At 66.3% G+C, this 13,630-nt stretch overlaps 1 protein-coding gene across 6 annotated transcripts in view; it reads right to left on the bottom strand.

Annotated features, from left to right (window-relative positions):
* Window positions 1-4,293: 4,293 nt before the first annotated feature.
* The window catches only part of KCNT1 (potassium sodium-activated channel subfamily T member 1), a 71,250-nt gene continuing 61,913 nt past the window's right edge, over window positions 4,294-13,630 (bottom strand). For 5 of the 6 annotated variants that reach the window (XM_029203747.1, XM_029203744.1, XM_029203745.1 and 2 more), the window contains exons 25-31: window positions 12,462-12,563; window positions 11,916-11,999; window positions 11,702-11,830; window positions 11,347-11,367; window positions 10,245-10,557; window positions 5,722-5,806; window positions 4,294-5,609 (exon numbers count right to left, since the gene is read on the bottom strand). In XM_029203747.1, coding sequence (XP_029059580.1) covers window positions 5,489-5,609; window positions 5,722-5,806; window positions 10,245-10,557; window positions 11,347-11,367; window positions 11,702-11,830; window positions 11,916-11,999; window positions 12,462-12,563 — 855 coding nt within the window. In that variant the 3' untranslated portion in view covers window positions 4,294-5,488. The remainder of the gene's footprint in view (window positions 5,610-5,721; window positions 5,807-10,244; window positions 10,558-11,346; window positions 11,368-11,701; window positions 11,831-11,915; window positions 12,000-12,461; window positions 12,564-13,630) is intronic. The other variant, XM_029203746.1, reaches the window with a different exon arrangement.

Below are 13,630 nucleotides of genomic sequence, written 5' to 3'. Positions count from 1 at the left end.
CCGGGTCTGCAGATGGGCCGCCACCCCACACAAAATCCCCAGAGGACTCCATGGGGTGCCATCTGCTGATTCAGGGTTTGGCTCTGGGGACCCAGGACAAGGAGCCCTGACTCGGGTTCCTGCCGTCTCCCTGTCGTCTGGGCTTGGGAGGGGCTGGGCCCCAGCAGGTGAGCAGGGCCACGTGCCTCCACGCGGACTGCAGCTCCCTCCGCCCATGCGGGGTGCAGTCCCACTGCGGGTGGCGTGGCGGGGAGTCCGTACAGCAGGACTGAGCCCACGAGCCCTGGGGTCTCAGAGCAGGTCTGGGGGTGCGGGGGCTCTGCTCGGGCCGGCACGGCGGGTGCACGGCAGGCTCACACGGAATCCCACGGCTGTCCTGCTGGTGTCACTGGGCGTCCCCTGGCGTGAGGGTGAGGCATTTTTTCAGTGTCTACGGAGCAAATTCACGCTTCCCTTTCTGGGAGATTTCTGGTCATTTGCCCACTTTCAATTGGGCCTCTCTAACTGGGTGGTTCTTTTTCTTACGGATTCATAGAAGATTTTTAAATAATCTAGACAGGATTCTTTCATTATGGGAGCAGCATACATGCCAAAGCGTGGCCTTTTTTTTTTTACTGTTGGTGTTTGGAATATAACCCCTTCTCTTAGCGTTATTTATTTATTTATTTTTGGCTGTGTTGTGTCTTCGTTGCTGCACACGGGCTTTCTCTAGTTGCGGCGAGCGGGGGCTACTCTTCGTTTGCGGTGCGCGGGGTTCTCATTGCGGTGGCTTCTTGTTGCGGAGCGCGGGCTGTAGGTGCGCGGGCTTCAGTAGTAGCAGTGCGTGGGCTCAGTAGTTGTGGCTCGCGTGTCCCCTGCATTGGCAGGCGGACTCTCAACCACCACGCCACCAGGGAAGCCCCCCCTTAGTGTTTTTAATTGGCGTTTCCCTGGTTACAGATGAGTAGAGCATATTTCCATCTCTTTGTTGGTCTTTTTGATTTTCTTCTTTGGTGAAATGTCTCTTCAAGTTGTTTGCCTACCTTCCTGCTGGGTCATCTGTCTTTTTCTAAATAATATACAGAAGGCAAGTTTTTAAAACATATTTACGTTATCTTCTGTATATTATCTTACCCGTTCAGCACTTCTTCACTTTCTTTTTGGTGTTGTGGTAAGCAGTGTTTCTAAAGACTTACTTGGTTCCCCGTCCAGCCTCAGTGAGGACCCAGGCTCAGCACCAGCTCTTGGGGCAGGCCCTGGGGGAGGAGTTCCTCTGGGAAGACCCCCAAACCCCCCTGTGCAGGAGGGCAGCCGGGAACCAGCCACAGGGATTGCCTCAGAGCCAAGGTGGGCACGGAGCTCCCCATGGGCCCCCTCCGTCCGGACTCTTGGAGCTGCTGGCCTGAAGGGCCGGCCCCGAGATGGGCAGGACGACGGGCTGTGGCAGACGCCCAGCGAGTGTGGAGCCCCTGCCGTCCTGGGGGCTGTGGCCCGGGTCCCTGGGACGGTGCGGGGCAGCAGGAAGGCGGCCTGGGTGAGCCGTCCTCCCCACCATGACCCAGAGGGACCCTGGAGGTGTGGTGCTTGGCTTCGAGGACCCCTGCCTCGGGGCCAGGTTCCCTGAACACCTTCCAGGACCCTGCCCCCTGACCAGGAGCCGCTCTGAGGTGACAGGGGTCCCCGCCAGAGAAGGGATCTGCAGGGGCCGGGTGGTCTCCCTGCAGGTGACCAGGGCCAGAATGGAGGTCCACTGTGAACCCACGTTGTTAACTTGGGCCTCAGTCACTCGGAACTTGGGGGAGGCTGGTGAGGAATAGTCCTGGGTAGAGGTGCTTTTTCTATCCAAGGCTCATCTTGCACCCCTCGCCCCCCCCCCACCACAGTCTCCTAAAGTATGAGACTCAAGCCTGAGGGTCCCCTCCCTGGTGGGAGAGCAGGGCCCACAGCGGGACCGGGCACAGCCTGCAGCCTCAGAGCCCCAAGTCCTCGTGAGAGGGGACAGGCCCTGGGGTGACAGGGACCCCACGGCCAGACCAGGCAGGGTCTTAGAGTGCCATGACGAGAGCGTCAGGGGTGGACACGGGCTCTGCCCCCCATTCCACACGCTCACACCGCTTCCCCAGTGCAAACCTCGTGCCCCTGAACCACCTCCTCCTGGCTGCCCGGCCCCCGAGGCTGCCCAGGTGCCCAAGAGGAGGGCGAGGCAGAGTCCTGACCAAGGCCCCTCCCCGAAGGACGGATGGTCTGCTGCTTCTCCATCTTCCAGGCAGCGGCCTGAGTTCAGGACCTGGGAGGGAAGCCGTCTGCCCCTGACAGGCGAGGCCTCGGGCCTGCTGGGAACTCAGCCACAGTCAGGTCCCTGATGGAGGCCGGGCTGCCAGGAAGGGTGTCTTCCTGGAGAGAGGAAGGTGCAGCCAAGCCTGGACCACACTTCCAGGTCCAGCGGGCCTCTTGGAGCCAGCAGTGACGTGCCAGGCTGGGGGCTGCAGAAGGGCTGCAGAGGGTGCGGGTCAGTGCTATGTGGCCACCCCCCGGCCCCCCAGGCAGGCCCTTGAGGGTACCTGGAGGTGCCCATGCAGGGTGCCCGGGGCATGGAGGACCTGATGGTCATTCCCAGCTCTGCGCTCTGTGACCGGGGCCATGGAACAGACTGTCTCTGACAGTCCCGCCTGGAGGGCCTGCTCTAGGCATCCCTGAGTTCCCCGAGACCACCGTGCTAGGCCCCCAAGCTCCTGCGGATGTCACTGAGGACAGAGGTGGCTCTGGCCATCTGGCCGCCCCTGGGGGCCTGGAATGCCGGGGGTGCTCCCCCAGCCCCTGCCCCTGGAGGCTCCAGCCGAGGCCCCCAAGCCCCAAGTGGGCGGGGCTGCCTTCAGGGCGGGCGGACTAAGGTCCTGGACGGCAGACCCCGGCCTGCACGCCCGTCGGGGGACCCTGGGACGCAGGAAGCCATAGCTCGCCAATCTCACAGGAAAATGCTGCGACTCTTCTGAGAGACCCACTCATCGGGGCGCACAGCTGCCCCCAAAAGAAAGAGGCACCTCTGAGACCACTGGGTGTGGACCGGGGTCGAGATGAGGGCCAAGAGCGTCGTGGGGTGCCCGCCTTGGGGTCCTGCATCCGTGTTCGGCCTCCGGGGCGCGGGGCGGGCCGGCGCCGTCTCGAGGAGGGGCCTCCTTCCTCTTTTGGCGGGTGGACTTGGGGTGAAGGACTGTGCTGTGCCCGCCGTCCTTTTTTTCTCCTTTTCTGCCTTCTCTGGCTTTAGTAAGCATTTGCTGTGCTTCCGTATCTTCTCGTCCCCCAGCTGCCAGTCGCACTTCTTTGTGAGATTCTGGGCGGCCGCCCCGAGTCTGGGCTCCCACTTGCACCTGCCGCACGTCTGCCTGTGAACGCTCGGCTCCGGGGTGGGGCGAGCGGGCACCTTAAGCCGGTGTTCCCAGGCCCTGCGCCCTTGACAAGCCGGAATGGCCGGCACGTTGCTGGCGTTATTGTTCTGACCAGCTTTCTATAGGAATAAATAAAAGAGGTTTTCCTCTAATTTTGTTATGTTTGAAAAACTCGGCAAAACATTGAGAAACGTTCTCTACTCGCTCGGTCAGGGCGCCCGGGTGCAGGTCTCCAGCCTCCGCTGGGCCCTCTGTCTACACTTAGCAGTGGGTATGACTGTGCATCCCGGTCTGGAGATGAACCCCACTTCTCACCGCCTGTCCTGTGCACCCCAGACTCAAGTCAGACAACTCCTGAGGATCCCTGTCAGATGCCATCTTCCCCGTGTGGGATTCCAGGAGCTGCAGCCCCACTTGGTTGGAGCCCCCGGTCCAGCGGCCAAGCAGGGTCCCCTCCCCTCAGGGAGTTGGAGCGTGGGTGCCAGGAGAGGTGGCAGGTGCAGGAGAGGACGCTCGCTGGCAGGACCCCAGGAGCCACTGACCCTGCTGGGACGGGCCCTGGCCCCAGAGGCCACCCTAGCCCATGTTGGCGGCCTGTTGCTCCATCAAGGGCCCTGGGGTCTCCCAAGCCCGGTCAGCCCCCTTCCCGACTGCCCACAGCCTGCACCATCCCCTGGGCATGTAGACGCTCTCTGGGCGGGAGTGTCCCCAGGCGGCCAGCGTGGGGGAGAGGAGCTGCACGTGTGCCCCTCCCTCAGGGCAGGCTCCTCCAGCAGCCGTGTGGCCCCGCCCCCCCACCCCCCAGCGGGTGGGGGGCCGCGTTGGCTCCTCTGCCAGCCTCTGGGAATACTCTCTGTAGGAGCGGGAGCCCCACCCCAAGACAAACACGGCTGCCTTGTGCTGGCGAGGGGCACACATCCCTCCTGGGCACGGCCAGGCTCCAGGGCCAGGCAGCTCGCCAGGGAGCCCTCCTGGACCCCGTCCCCGCCACCACCTGAGTTGCTTCCTGCTTTTCGGGAATGCTCAGGCCAGCAGCATCTCCCTGGGGTAGGGGCTTCCCTGTGGGGACCAGGGGGTTGGAGACCAGAGCAAGTGTCTCTAACCCTTGAAACTGGGCGGCTGGGGCAGACCCAGGCCCAGAGCTTGAAGCCATGGAGGGGAGGCCTTACAAGCAATCCTCTTGTCTGTAGGATGCATCCATTTAATAGAAGTTCCCAGCACTGAGCGTGCAAAACCTGTCAGAAAGGGTCACACAGGAACCGCGGTGGTGCCCCGAGTCCCTCCCTCAGAAGGAGAAATGTCCCTCGCGGAGGCCTGGGCCTACTAGTAGCCCAGCGGCTGAATTGTGCTTCAGGTCTGGTGTTAAAAGGAGGTCAGATGGTGCGGCTGCGAAAGTTCAGCGTAAAACCAGAGGAAAAGGCCGTCATCTGATTGTCTTCCCCAAAGTCCAAGGCCGCTGTGGGGTCTCACAGCAGCCCCGCCTCCCTCCTACCGAGCCCAGGCTGCTGGCACCTCTCCAGAGCCCCCCTGCCCCGCCCCTGCCAGGGCCTCGGCCGCGCTGCGGACCCTCCTGCTTTTCATTTCCTTCTGGAAAAGGCTCCCTTCGCATGCCTGCCTCACCATTCCGGAGACCCTTGTGGCCCGACTCTGGGCCAGACCCTCACAAGTGAGACCACAGGGACCCACAGGGCAGACAAGGGTGGCCCACCGCCCCGTGGCTTGGCTGAGAGCTGTGGGCAAGGCCCAGGAATCAATACCAGCCGTGGCCGTGGAAACGGGCAAGTTCAGGGGCTGCAGTGTGCTCTCCTGCTCCGGTGCGAGCCCCCGGCCCGGGCCTCTGCAGTCCAGCCTGGCTCCTGTCTCTGCACTGCGGCCAGACCCGGTCACGAGTTGCGGTGCGTTTGTGCAAAGGGCCAGGGATTGTATAGGTTTGTAAAAACAGGTTAAAAAGGCTTCCCACCAGCGTCTGGTAGTGCCCGGGGCAGCCTCGGCCCTCACCGGGTCCAGTCCCGGGAGCAGCTCTGGGCTGGGCGGCAGGTGGGGGTCGGGGCCCTGCGCTCATGCATCACGCGGCCCACGGACCCTGGCAGGACGAGGTCAGCCCGGAGGGCTCCACACGGCACTCAGAACTGCGTCTCGTCCCGCGTCTCGGGGTTGCAGGAAGCCAGCTTGTTGCTGCAGCTGCTCTTCCGGCTCCGGGAGCTGCTGGCCACGTGGGCCAGGGGGTCTGAGCGGATGAGATACCTGCGGGGAGGGCGGGAGGTCCCTGATGTCTCTCTGCGCCTGGGAGGCTGGGCTGGACGCCCACGCGTCAGATAGGCAGGTGTCTAGACTTGTCCGGGGACCCGGTACTTACACAATGTCGTTGGGCTCCAGCCGCGTGTCCGGTGGAGGGTTGATGAGCACATAGGAGAGGGTGTTCTGTTGGTCGTTCATCTCGTCTGCGGAGACAGGGCCCAGCGCGCAGTCACCACTCAGCACCCCCCCTCCACCTCCGCTCTGGGGGGCCCCGAGGAGCTGGCAGCTCTGGTCCAGCTGCAGAATCCTCCCGGCCTTTCAGCCGTTCTGCCTGAGCCCTCGTCCTGGCGAACCCAGCAGGGCCGGTCCTCCCTGACCGACACTGGCCTCGGCACCCGCGCTGCACGGGCATGGGGGCGGCCACGAGGGCAGCAGGCACTGGCCCCCACGGTCTCTCGATGGCTCGCTCAGCTGCGTCATCAACATCTTAGGGTGTGCTGACCCTGAACATCGAGCACACCTGTGCACACCGACACGTGTGCACACACCTACACACCCGCACTGACACCTAGTGCAGCTCTCAGACTCCCTCCCTCCCCCGCCCCCCAGTGCCCTGCATCCCCACCCCATACAGGCCACACCTGACCCCTCCTCAACCCTCCGCTTCAGACTTGTCCTTTCCTTCCCAAGACCTGCTCCCGTGGCACCAGCCCGGAGTCCGCCCGGCTCAGTCTCCCAGAGGGGCCCTTGGGCACACACGGGGTCCGAGCTGCCCGTCACAGAGACAGCCTGGGGTCCAGCCCACGGGGTGGCTGTGGATTCTGGAGAAACCCTGGTCACCTCACAGGTGCCTCTCCGGCCAGATACAGGGACAGGGCTGGCCGCTGTCTGGCAGTGACCCCAAGCTCACGAACGGCTGGCGGCCTCAGTTTCCCCATTTGGTGATGCCTAAAGGCGCCCCCTGACCCAGGACCGGCCCTCCAGGGGGATCAGGCCCTGGGTGGCCTCTGCCCCCAGCCCCTCCCGTTCCCTTCTCTCGGCGCCAGCCGGTCCACTGGGGGGCAGGATCCTCTGCGAAGCCGGGGCAGTTGCCCGCTGGCTGGCCGGGGGCGGGGGGGCTGCAGCTCGCGCCTCTGAACTGATGGGTTCAGGGCCGCATCTGGTGGTGCATTCGGGACCCGCACGGCGGCAGGCGGACGGCGTGCTTCCTGGGGACAGGTCGGGGCACAGGCTGGGACCCGGGAGCTGACGGACATGTGCAGACCCTGACGGCATCAGCTGGTGCCAACCTCGCGTCCACGCCCGGGAAGGGGACGGCCTGGCCCCCGCGCGGGGTCACGAGCCAGGTTGACTCACGCTGGAGGCTGCGTGCCTCCAGGGTGGGCAGCACGGAGCCGGGCAGTGGGGGCCGCGGGTGGCGCAGGTGGGGGCGGGGAGGCTCCCGAAGGCTCTCAGGGATCCCGCACCCCTGACCACAGCCAGGACGGCTCCACGGGGACAGGCGCACGGTCAGAACAAGGAAACGGAGAGGCCGGTGCTGGGCCGGGCCCCTCTGTGTGGCCGGGGAGAGGGGGAGCCACGCCTGCCTCGCTGGGCCCTCCCCTCCGGCCTAGACCCTGCTTCTCCCCCGGGGGGCATGGATCACGGGCATTCCCGGCCCGAAGCAGGCCCAGCTCCGTGCTTACAGGGGCCCGGCTGTGGCGCCCAGGGCTGGGTGTGCTCTGTTGCGAGGCCCAGACCCCGACTTCCGTGGGACGGGGCGGCCGCGCCGTGCCTGCTGTGCTCTGGTGAGGGCCCAGGGTGCGGCCGGGGGCTGGTGATGGCACTCCTGGCCAGTGACCAAGGGCTGTGCTGCTGCACTCCCCCCCGCACCCGCTACCGGGCACCGCAAGCCTCTGTGCGGGCCCTCCTCCTTCAGCCCGCAGACCAGACGCCCGGCCCGGCCCTGGGCGTCCACGCGCTCCTCTGGCGCCCCACCCTGACCACAGCCCCACTCTCCTCCGTGCACTGGGGGCAACTGTAGCACCTTCCCCCGAGATGCATACCGCTGCTGGGTCCTCATGGCGGTGCCCTCCCCGGGAGACTGACTGCCCTGCAGCCCCCCAGGATCAGCCTCTCCTCTGGTTTTACATCCTGGCTTAGGCACCTCTCAGCGTCCACACGTCGGTGGGGGGCTCAGGACACACCACCCGGGGAGCCTGTGGGTGTGGCCACCCCTGCCCGGGAGCCTTGGCAGGGAGCAGGGGTGCAGCTGGGCGCAGGGAGGGGGCGACGCAGCCACCCCGTTCACGGCAGCCCCAGGCTTGGACTTGGGCTGGCCTGGGGGCTCTGCCGTGAATGCGGCCGTGGGGTGCGGGGTGAGGAAAAGCACACGGACCCCGGAGATGCCAGGGCTTTGCCTGCTCAGGCCCAGCTGGGCCGACCCCCAGCAGCTCCCCCGCCGTGAACCCCGGAGCTTCTCGCTCCTGGGCCTGGGTCTGCCCCTGGCCGTCCAGTCCCACCTGAGCTAACACCTACCTGGGCTCAGGAGGCCTGTCAGCGCTGGGGTCACCCCTAACCCCAGAGGGCCGGGGCGTGCTGGCTCTGAGCCTCCCCGGATCGTGAGGGGCCCCCAGGGAGTGAAGGGGTCCCGGCAGGGAGGCCTGGACTCTGCTCTGACCTCAGTTGGGGTCTGGGGGCACGTCTGGGGGCTGTGGAGTGTCTTCCTGGAAGACACAGGGGGCCCACGCAGCACCTGAGCCTCTGGATGAGACAGAGAACCCCCTCCTGAAGCCCCAGCGGGGGCGCGGTGGTCAGCCGTCCCCCGGGCTTGGGTGGCCCTCCGAAGGCTCAGGGCGCAGCAGACCCCAAGGCCCCAGGCACCAGCCCACAGGGCCACGGGCACCCTGGCCTGGGGCCCTCCATCTGGGTGCTTCCCGAGAGCTGGGTGGGCTCCCAGGGGCTGGCTGCAGGCCGATGGCCACCTCCGTGCTCAGAGCAGGGCTTATCTCAGACAACAGTTGGGGCAGAAGGGCTGGGGTACTAGGGTCAGTACCGAAGTCAGCAAATGAAGGAGGAAAGTTAAGGTCCCCGCGGTGGGGCGGCCTGGGAGCTCGTGGGCCCCTGACTGCAGGGACCCTCCCTCGTGTCTTGTCCTGTCTGCCTGCCTGGCCGGGGCGGGCGGCCACCAGGTGGACCGTCGGTGAAGGGTTGGCCTGCCCCTCTGCCAGACTCCAGCCACCGGAGCAGAATTACCTTGCAAATATCCCAGGTTTACCCGATTCATGACATCACTGGCTGTTAAATTTGCTACATCCTCTACGGAACACACAGGAAGAGGGACAGACAGAAACAGAGAGAGACAGGTGAGCAAACAGCGCAGAAGAGGCGGCAGTGCAGCGGGGAGGGGGGCAGGGGGCGGCTGCAAGGCGGGAGGCCCGTCTGTCCCTGAACAGAAGTCGGCCCCTCATCTGCCAGGCTCTGGTGAGGGTGTGGGGGGCGAGGAGGCCCAGGGGAGCACTGAGTGCCCACCCAGGGGCGCCCGCTCTGGGGCTCAGCTGAGCTGGAGTCTCTGCCAGTGCGCGACGCGAGGCCGTGAACACGGGACACCCCACTCGGAGCCTCGGCAGTCAGCGTGCCGCCCGGAAGGGGGGTGACAGCACTGAGAGGGGACAGAGGTAAATCGTGAGGCTGGGGTGTGGCCGGGAGGGGCTGGGCAGCTCTCATGGGCGGCCGTCCACCTCGGGGCCCGCAGACAGCCAGACCCTTGGGCAGCTCCTGGGTGAAGCCCGAGCTGCCTCATCCCACTTGGAGGGGACTTAGGGGCCCCTGAGCCAGGAGGTGGGCGCCTGGGGACAGAGCCAGGCCTGGGAAGTGGGCAGAGTCCCCGAGACGGAACCCAGCGGAGTCCAGAGCCTTCACCAGGCCGGGCGGCGGTGGGGGGCTTGGGCCCCTTTCGGCCCCATCAACGGAGGCAGCAACTCTGGAGTGAGGGGAGGGGACGGGCTTCTCTCCTCTGGCCCAGCCAGGGCACCCCAGGCCTGTTCACGGTCACGTCACAAACTTCTCCCCAAAACAAGCTATGGAGAAAATCTGCCGATGACAACCGCCCTGGCGGTGTCGCCCTGAAGTCGCAGGGAGGGGGTGGCCGTGCGCTAGGAGCAACGGTGGGGCCCCCGTGGCCCGGGAAGAGTGTTTTGGTGCTTGGCCGTTCGACCGGCGGCCCCCAGATCTGCCCCCGTAACCCCGAGCTCCAGCTGCTGGGAGGGCAAGGGGAGGGGTGGCCGGGGGCTCTGGGGTCTCCCTGCCACACCCTGTTCTTGTTCTCACAGTACGCAGCGGGCCTCTGTGTTTCTGACCCCAGCAGGACCGGCTGCGGGTGGCCGGTCTGTCCCCGACCGAGGCCTGTGCCCTTGGCTTTCGGGGAGCCCGACCCAGCCCTCCCCACCCCCAGCTGCCTCCTGCAGGAGAGCTGCCTGTTAGGCTCAGCCGGCCTGGGCCTTTATTTTACAGATGGGGAAACTGAGACCGCAGAGTGGAGGGGTGAGCCCTTCCTTACGCGGAAGCTCCACACGGGGAGCTCTGACGGGCCGCGGGGCGGGTGCCCCGGTGGGCAGAGCGCGGGCCGGGAAGGCAGACGGGCAGACGGCCCTGCGGCCTTACCGTAGCCAGTGGTGGGCAGCCCCAGATGCTTCATGCGGTTCTTGACCAGCTCGGAGAGCTCCTGCCGCTCGGACCGCTGGTGCAGGCGGAGCCGCTGCTGGCTGATCTCCTCGGCCGCCGCCTTCCCCGTGTGCCGGGCGCCCTTGCGGCTCAGCCTCCGTGCCCACGGCAGGCTCTTGCGCCGCAGGAGCGGGCGCTCCGCCGAGCCGCCGCCCACCGTGTGCCCGCCGCCACCCGTGCCTGCCCGTGAGCCCCAGGGCCCCTGCGCCTCCCGGGTTTCCTCGTGGTGCTCCACGCTCACCGAGACCTGGGACTGGCCGGGGAGGAGGGGTGAGGGCCCAGGAGAGGAGGGGGACCCGGGCACGGGGAGGGGGATAGGGGACAGGGGAGGGGCTGGGACGGGTTGGGAGGGGTGCCGGGCAGAGGATGGAGTGACCCACGGAGAAGCTGGGGTGACAGGGAGGAGGACAGTCACAGTCCCTGGGGGCACCTCAGCCCAGGGACGCCAGTGCCTTCCTCTGCAGCTGGGCAGAGGGTGCCGGGCCACAGCCCCAAACCACTCAGCCGTCCCAGCTGCTGGCTCTAGGTCTGTCTCTGATTTGCTGGTGAGAGGCGGCACCTCCCTCAACCTCTCTGGGCCCTGCATGTCCCGACTTTGCCATGGGGCGGGGGGTGGGGGGCACCTCCTCTGTGCGACTCAGTTTCCTCATCTTGGGGGGCAGGAGAGAGCGGGAGTGGGGCACATGGTAGGCTGGGAAGTGCCAGGGCCTTGCGTGGCTCAGTCGGGGTGTGGGGCTCTGGGGGTGTGGAGGTCGGGATGGACAGTGGGGAGGAAGGGGTACCTGCCAGGACGGGGGCCGTGGCACGAAAGGCAGATGTCATGGGGGCTGGGGGACCCTGGGCTTCCCGTCCTGGGCCTCAGTTTGCCCATCTGTATGGGGGCTGGGGTGATGCCAGGAGCCCTCTCTGAGCTGCACCTTGGCTGGCGCATCCTGGGGCCTCGCTCCCTGACCTGTCACCCAGAGCCCAGGGCCCTGCGCCCCTGCCAGGCGGGACTCGTGCATGTTAAGTGAACCCCTGTGGGCCTGAAGGGACCACTCACCTGGGCCCTGAGGTTGTGAGGCTGCAAAGGAAACCAGGGCAGCCTGGGTACCTGTGGGGCTCCTGCCCTGACCCCCAAGGCTGCCTGAGCCCTCGTGGACTCAGGACCCGTGGGCAGGCCACCCTCTGCAGTTCCAGCGGGCGGCACAGGGGCCCCACAGTGCTCTCGAGCCGCCCCTCCCCCATGGGGGGGGGGTCACAGCCACCCAGGGGATGTCCACATATGGAGGTATGTGGGCCTGACCCCAAAAGGGCCTGACAGCAAAGGCCCAGATCCCCAAACTGGAAATGGGGCGGCCTGAGTCACAGAGAAACGGGGCCGCCTCAGGGATCCCTTCTCCTCCCCCTCCCCGCACCTCCGAGGAGGAGAAGACGTGGCACTCGGTCCTGTAGATGCCGATGGGGATCTCGGCGCTGGATGAGCACAGCTTTTGGAAGAGGCGGCCATAGGTGCGGATCCACAGGTCGTCCTCTGTGACCTTCATCTGGAACGCGGGAGCCTGGGCTGGGCCGGCCTCGGGCAGGAGGACCCTCCCCAGCAGGGCCCGCCCGCCCTGCCCAGGCACTTACGGCACAGAGGTAGCCCGAGCCCGGCGTGGTGTCCAACCCCAGGAGCAGCCTGGTGATGGGGATCATGTAGTCCTTCACGAAGGACTGGAGAGGAGAGACCGCAGTGAGGCCAGGCAGTGCGGGCAGATCTGCCTCCACGTCCCCTGGACGCGCGCGCCGGGCGCCCACAGCCTCCCGTGCGGTGCGCCCAGCAGACAGAGCTGGGCGGCCTTTCCTGGCTGTGGTCGCTCACTAGGCCGAGTGCACTAGGTCAAAAGGGATCAGAAACCCAGAGGCTGCCGGGAGCCAACCCCAGGGCAGCGCTCTCCTGGGAGGAAAGGACGGGGGACACTCGGGTGAACCCCTGCTGCTCCCCGGCGGGGATGGGGCCCAGAGCCTCCCAGCCCTGGCCGGCCTCCTGGGGACCCAGGGCTGGATGCTCAGCGAGGGGCGCGTGGCTCAGGGATGGAGCCGGATGCCGGGCGCCGCCCCGCCCCTGCTGACCTGATACAGCAGCGTGGCTCAGGGCTGGAGCCGGATGCCGGGCGCCGCCCCGCCCCTGCTGACCTGATACAGCAGCGTGTCCAACATGCTGATGCTGAAGACGCGGCCGGCGGCGAAGGGCAGGCGGAACATGAAGGCCAGGTTGGAGCCGTTCTCCCGCTCCCTCTGCAGGACGAGGGGCTCAGGCTGGCTGGTGCCCGTGGCCACGGCCGCGGCCACGCAGGGCAGGCAGCCCAGGGGCCTCCGCGTGCACGGGGTGTGTGCACGTGTGCAGGGCGAGCGTGTGAACACACACAGCAGACAGCCGAGCACCCAGCTACGCGTCCCCCCAGACACACGGGGGGCCAGAGGCGGGGGTAAGGGTTCGGGGCTCTGCTGGGAAGAAACGGGAGCCTGGACTTGGTTTAACACCCTGCCGTTGCCATCGCGGAACCCCAACCCTTACGGGAACTTCACCCCGGAGCACGAGTCCATGAGCGAAACTGACAGGACGGCAGGGCACGCGCGTGAGCAGAGACAGACGTGTCTGCCTGTGCTGCGTGCACGGCGTCGCGAGGCTCCACGCGGGTCCCTTAGACCCACTGTGTGCGGCTCCCGTGGCCACGGAACAGATGACCACAAACCCCAAAGCTCAAAACCACACGCGTTTACTCTGTCGGTTTTGGACGTTCCAAGTCCGAACAGACTTCAGGGGCTGGAATCAGGCGTCACGGTGCCGTGCTCCAGCCGGCGGCCCCAGAGGACGACCCTTTCCTCTCCCTCTCGCCGTTTCCAGAGGCTGACCATGTCCCTGGCCTCTGGCCCTTCCTCCACCTCCATGCTGACCTCCAGCCTCCCTCTTGCAAGACCCCTGGTGATGGCGTGTGGGCCCTGGGTGAACCAGGGCCCCCTCCATCTCAGGATTCTTCATGGAATCGTCTTCTCCACCCTGTGCTGGTTCCTGGGCTAGGGCAGGGGCTTCTTGGGGGCGTTGTCCCCGCCGCAGCAGGTCGGCCTATGGCTGAGAGGTGGCTTTGAGCCCGGGAGACTGTCCTTCCTGCTGGACCAGAACACGCTTCAGACAGACAGAAAGTGGGCCACGTAGACCACGAAGAGCCCTCTCGTGGCCCTTCTCACTGAGGCTGCACTTTGCCTCGGCAGCCAGCCTCCTTGCTGCAAGGTTGGACGGCGGGGCAGACAGACGCCCGGGGAAGGAGGCCTCGCCTCTGTCCCTCCCCACCATCAGGGAGCCC

The sequence above is a fragment of the Monodon monoceros genome, unplaced genomic scaffold, assembly GCF_005190385.1.
Source record: "Monodon monoceros isolate NGI ecotype Baffin Bay Population unplaced genomic scaffold, NGI_Narwhal_1 Super_Scaffold_5, whole genome shotgun sequence".
Lineage (NCBI taxonomy): Eukaryota > Metazoa > Chordata > Mammalia > Artiodactyla > Monodontidae > Monodon > Monodon monoceros.
The sequence above is the reverse complement of the archived record's forward strand: the minus strand, read 5'-3'. Positions and strand labels throughout refer to the sequence as shown.